Below are 5,263 nucleotides of genomic sequence, written 5' to 3' on the forward strand. Positions count from 1 at the left end.
CTGCAGGGATCAGTACTGGGACCGCAGTTTTTTACAATATATATTAATGATATAGAAGATGGTATTAATAGTAACATTAGCAAATTTGCTGATGATACTAAGCTGGGTGGCAGGGTGAAGTGTGATGAGGATGTTAGGAGATTACAGGGTGACCTGGACGGGTTAGGTGAGTGGTCCGATGCATGGCAGATGCAGTTTAATGTGGATAAATGTATGATTATCCACTTTGGTGGCAAGAACAGGAAGGCAGATTACTACCTAAATGGAATCAATTTAGGTAAAGGGGCAGTACAGAGAGATCTGGGTGTTCTTGTACACCAGTCAATGAAGGTAAGCATGCAGGTCTGGGTTCAACTCCCACCTACACTAGAGTTGTAGAAGACCATCTCTGAACATGTTAATTAGGAAATACCTATTTCAACTAGCTGAGGGTTCTTGTGGTGCTGTGGTAGTGTCCCTATCTCTCAGCCAGTAGATCGGGGTTCATGTTCCACCTTGTGACAGGTCGATTTAGAAATTCCTTATGGAGTGGTGACAGGTAGGTGAAGTTAGGAGGTGATTATCACAATTCCCTCCTATCTTCGCCTACCTATCGCCATCTCAACTTTTCCACTAGCCCCACTCCCAATTTATTTCTCAGCCCGCTTCCCCTTCCTCAGTCCTGATGAAGACTCTAGCTGAAATATTGACTCTCTCAATCCCCAGACACTGCCTGACCTGCTGTGTTTTTTTCCAGCGTCACACTTCAGCAATGTTGACTTCTCCAGCATCTGCAGCCCTCATTGTCTCTTAGAAATGACCTACTGCAATTAGCTTCTCCTGTGGTCATTGGGGGAATGGAGTGAAAAAGGGTTTTATGTCACAGGCTCTTTCTGGGTGGAACCACAAACCTGGCTCTTCAGCTGTGCGCCAATCCTCAACAAATCTCGCAGCATTATGACCGAAAGCGGTTTTGCCTTTCGTCGATATCCTCTTCAAGGACTGGAGAGCAGTCCGTGGATCATCGTACCATCCAGGAGCTGGGGTGATGGATTTCACAGGCAAAAACCTCTGGTACAACAGAGAGGTGGAGAACAGAATCATTACAGGAGTTTCAGATCTTCCCCACAATAAATAACCTCAAAGCCAAGCAAAAACAGCACAGCTGTGTTTTTCCTAGGCACATTAGGAGAGGAAAAATCAAGGAAACGGAGGTATAAATCTGGCTTCCATTATTAGGTTAAATATCTGAGCAGAGAATAATGCTGCAAGTTACCCCACACCACAGCAAAGATAATCTCCCCCTGCATCCCTAAACCTACAGCACTAAGCCTCTATATCATCTGTTCTTCTCCTCTTCCCTCCTCCACCTCTGCCAAAAATAGTTAAATAAAAACATCGCCCAGCCTCTTTCAGTTCTGAAGAAGGGTCACGGGACGTTAACTCTGTTTTTCCCTCTACAAATGCTGCAGGACCTGCTGAGTTTCTCCAGCGCTCCCTCTCTGTGTTTGTTTATACTGGAGAGAGCAGGTGCAGACTGGAACACTGTCATGTGGGACACCTCTGGTCAGTTTGTAAGCACAGTCCTGAGCTACCAACAATCGTCCTTTTAGTTTGTCCAACTCTCTACTGCCTGCTCCCACTTTCAACACTCTGTCCTCAGCCTCCTACTTCACCTCATTGAAGTTTTGTGGCTTAGTACTGGTGTCCTTACTTCAGACCATAGGGCCATTCAGCCCATTGAGTCTGCTTCACCATTCGATTATGGCTGATATATTTCTGAACGCCATTCTCCTGCCTTCTCCCCATAACCTCATCAAGAACCCATCTACCTCTGTCTTAAATACACAAAATGATTCAGAGCCAGAAAGTTCTGCTTCAGATGGTGATGGAAGGCGCATTCATTGTGCAGCCAAACAGAGTGACTGTCAAGCTGCAAATCTTCCCAACATGCAACAGTGGGTGGTAAGAGTTGGAGAGATCCCCAGTCAGCCATTTTATGGAAAGTACATTGGACCCTTTACAGTTGTTATTCATAGCTCCAGGTAATGTGTATGTTGCTACAGCAACTTGGATTTCCTGAATCACTTGTGGATATTATACCATTACTGTGGTGAAGCCAGCTACAAGGGAAAGTCTGTAGGATACAGAATATTGGAATATTAATTTATATCGCATATACCATAGCTGAAACCACATGTCCATCTTGCCAGCTCTGGGACAGGAATAACCCTCAATCAAAGGCACTTGGTGTGGGACTGAGGGACAGATTATTGGTCTGTGAGCAGTGATGGGCGGGTGCGCTGTCGACTCCTGGCCCCTCTTTCACAGATTCACAGATTCCCTCCAGTGTGGAAGCTGGCTATTCGGCCCATCGAGACTGCACCAACCCTCTGAAGAGCATCCCACCCAGACCCACCCACCGCCCCCCTTCCGCAATCTTATCCCTGGAGCCCTGCATCTCCCATGGGTAATCCACGTAGCCTGCACAATGCTGGACACTATGGGCAATTTCCCATGGCCGATCCACACTTGCACATCTTTGGAGTGTGGAAGGAAACCGGAGCACCCAGAGGAAATGCATGCAGACACAAGGGAGAAGGTGAAAGCTCCACACAGACAGTCTCCCAAGGATGGAATCAAACCCAGGTCCCTGGCGCTGAGAGGCAGCAGTGCTAAACACTGAGCCACCGTGTCGCCCCACCATGAACCCACCACAACCCCCATACACTACCTGCCTGTACTGGGGCATTCTGTGATCTGAGGGTTGGGTGGGTGTCATTCCTGCAGTAGCCTCCACCTCCGAGCGGCAGTGCTGAGCCACCAGCCTCTAATTCTCCAGCATTGTCTATCTAGGCGAGGCTTCCATCACACTATTCACCCAGCAACCACCTCCCTCCCCCCTAAAAACCAGGGCCTGGGGAGGCCACAGGGGCATAGAAACCGTATCACTACTTCTAGTTAAGTGGTCCTCCTGGCAAAGGCAGTGTAGATGTCTGTCTCACTGGTTTTCCAGCCAGCAAGCAAGACCCCCAAAGCCTCATCAAGAATCTCCCCATTAACTCTGTTTCCTCACTTCCACAGATGCTGGGCATTTCCAACAGTTTCCGTGTGTTTGTTTTTAAAGTTTGATCAACAAATGAGAGGAACAATGCAAAATCTCACCATTTACCAGGACGCATGCAAAACCATTTCATTGATCATTTACATATTCAGCATTTCAGAAGTTATTCATCATGATTATATCTATGAAAGGTAGTGCTATATCTCACCAGCATCTGTGCAAAGCCCAGAAACTCATCCACAGAAGCTAATGATAATGTCAGCATTTGAAGGAATTATGATGTACATCAGTAAAAATAAAGTAAAAGAAAATACATAATATTAATTTATAAGGCCACCTAATCCTTGTACTGGGCCTGGCGATTGAAAAGATTACCTCGCTGGTGAGTTATAGCGGAGAACATCATCATAAGTTACCTGTGAAAGGGCACCCAGTAATTGTCTTGTCATCGCTAAATTAACCTCAAACTAAATCTCATGGTGAGCCATTGGGAAAATTGAAATTGAAGAGTAGGCAAACTTTTGCCGATGTTACAAGCAAGCAGACTGACAATTTTCAAAATGATATCTCTGTCAATCCCCCAGGTTACTCAGTCATTACAGCTGCTTTCACTTAAAGCAGAGCAAGATCAGAATTTGCAGCTTTAATACAGCAAATTTTGAAAATTGCGGCTCAATGGTAGTAACCCAACCTCTGGGCCAACAGGTTCCTACCTATCCCCAGAGGTGTGTCATACCATGTCCAAACAGGTGGATTCAAAAATATAATTACAATGAAGTTCTGTGCACAGAGCCACCATTCTAAAATAGTATAAGGTGACACATTCCCAGCCCTTGAGTGGTCAATGGAGAGTAATGTGGGAAAATGAAGCAAAAATAAAGAAAAATCTAATTCGCAATGTCAAGAAAAAAATAGCCAATTTTCCCTTTGAGGTTTTGGCAGTGAGTTCTGAATCTCTCCTGGAAGTGGCAAGTACTTTATTTTCATCTGATTATTCACTAAGCTCACCTCAATTAAATGGAGCTGACAACTCTCCTGTGTACTGTTGAGAAACCCCATAGCAGCAACTCCCATTGGAAAGTCTGAGAAGTTACTTGGCAGGTACAGCTCACGGTTTCTCCTCAGAGTCTCAGTGTTGATCTTCATTCCCCAACATCTCACGGCACCCGCCCATGGGCATCAGAGTCAAAAATTGTTGCGCTGGAAAAGCACAGCCGGTCAGGCAGCATCCGAGGAGCAGGAGGGTCGACGTTTTGAGCATAAGCTCTTTGTCAGGAATGAGCCGCTATTTGGACATGGTATGACACACCTCTGGAGATAGTTGGGAGTTGAATATAAACCTTCTGGCCCAGAAGAGCCATTCCTGATGAAGAACTTATGCTCAAAATGTCAACTCTTCTGCTCCTCAGACGCTGCCTGACCAGTTGTGCTTTTCCAGCACCACACGTTTTGACTCATCTTCATCACCTGCAGTCCTCTCTTTCACCCATGGGCATCAGCTACCTCCACTCTTTGTCAGCATTGGCAAACACCACCTACCAATCTTGGACTGAGGTAAAATCAGGCAGCTCTCTCATTAAAGAGGGAACAATGGTGGTGCTTTAACCTGGGAATCAGCATGCCTCAGGCAAGGGAAGAGATTGAGGAGGAGGGACTTTGATGGTAAGCTCAGCTGCTGTAGGAACTTGAACCCACACTGTTGGCATCATTCTGCCTTCCAACCAATTGAGCTAACCAGCGTCTTGTTGATGTTGCACCAACCCATACTACACTTGAGCGCTTCACTTTGGAGCTCAGGGACACCTTACATTGTAATGCTCCTGCAGGAGCTGCTACCCAGGAATCTTCTCAAAGTTGAGAATGTCTCATCAGTATAACCTCTATCCTCCACTGAATGGAGGAAGAGGCTGTGGTCACCCTGTAGCCAGGTCCAACAGCTAGACTGTCAGTCGATCAAAAAAGTGACAATTAAAAGTGCATAAATACAGAGGAACTTCAATTATCCAGCATTCGATTATCGGAATATTGGATTATCCAGCAAGATCGCACAGTCCCAATGCCTGGCTAAACAACGCTATCTAGCATTCAATTATTCGGAATTCGATTAACCAAGTGAAATCCTCCCCTCCCCTCCAACCGTCGTGTTGTTGTGGTCTGGCGATGGAGGAGTCCAAAGACCTGCATATCCTCTGTGGCTCGGGGAGTTGAACCACCAAGTAT

The 5,263-nt window shown here is 46.1% G+C and overlaps 1 protein-coding gene across 3 annotated transcripts in view; it reads right to left on the reverse strand.

Annotated features, from left to right (window-relative positions):
* The window catches only part of stpg2 (sperm-tail PG-rich repeat containing 2), a 338,448-nt gene that overhangs the window by 239,450 nt on the left and 93,735 nt on the right, over positions 1-5,263 (reverse strand). For all 3 annotated transcript variants that reach the window (XR_006309111.1, XM_043674438.1, XM_043674437.1), the window contains one exon: positions 891-1,050. Coding sequence is in view for 2 of the 3 variants with exons in the window: in XM_043674438.1 (XP_043530373.1) it covers positions 891-1,050 (160 nt within the window). In the remaining variant the exon portion in view is untranslated. The remainder of the gene's footprint in view (positions 1-890; positions 1,051-5,263) is intronic.

The sequence above is a fragment of the Chiloscyllium plagiosum genome, chromosome 32 (assembly GCF_004010195.1).
Source record: "Chiloscyllium plagiosum isolate BGI_BamShark_2017 chromosome 32, ASM401019v2, whole genome shotgun sequence".
NCBI classification, from domain to species: domain Eukaryota; kingdom Metazoa; phylum Chordata; class Chondrichthyes; order Orectolobiformes; family Hemiscylliidae; genus Chiloscyllium; species Chiloscyllium plagiosum.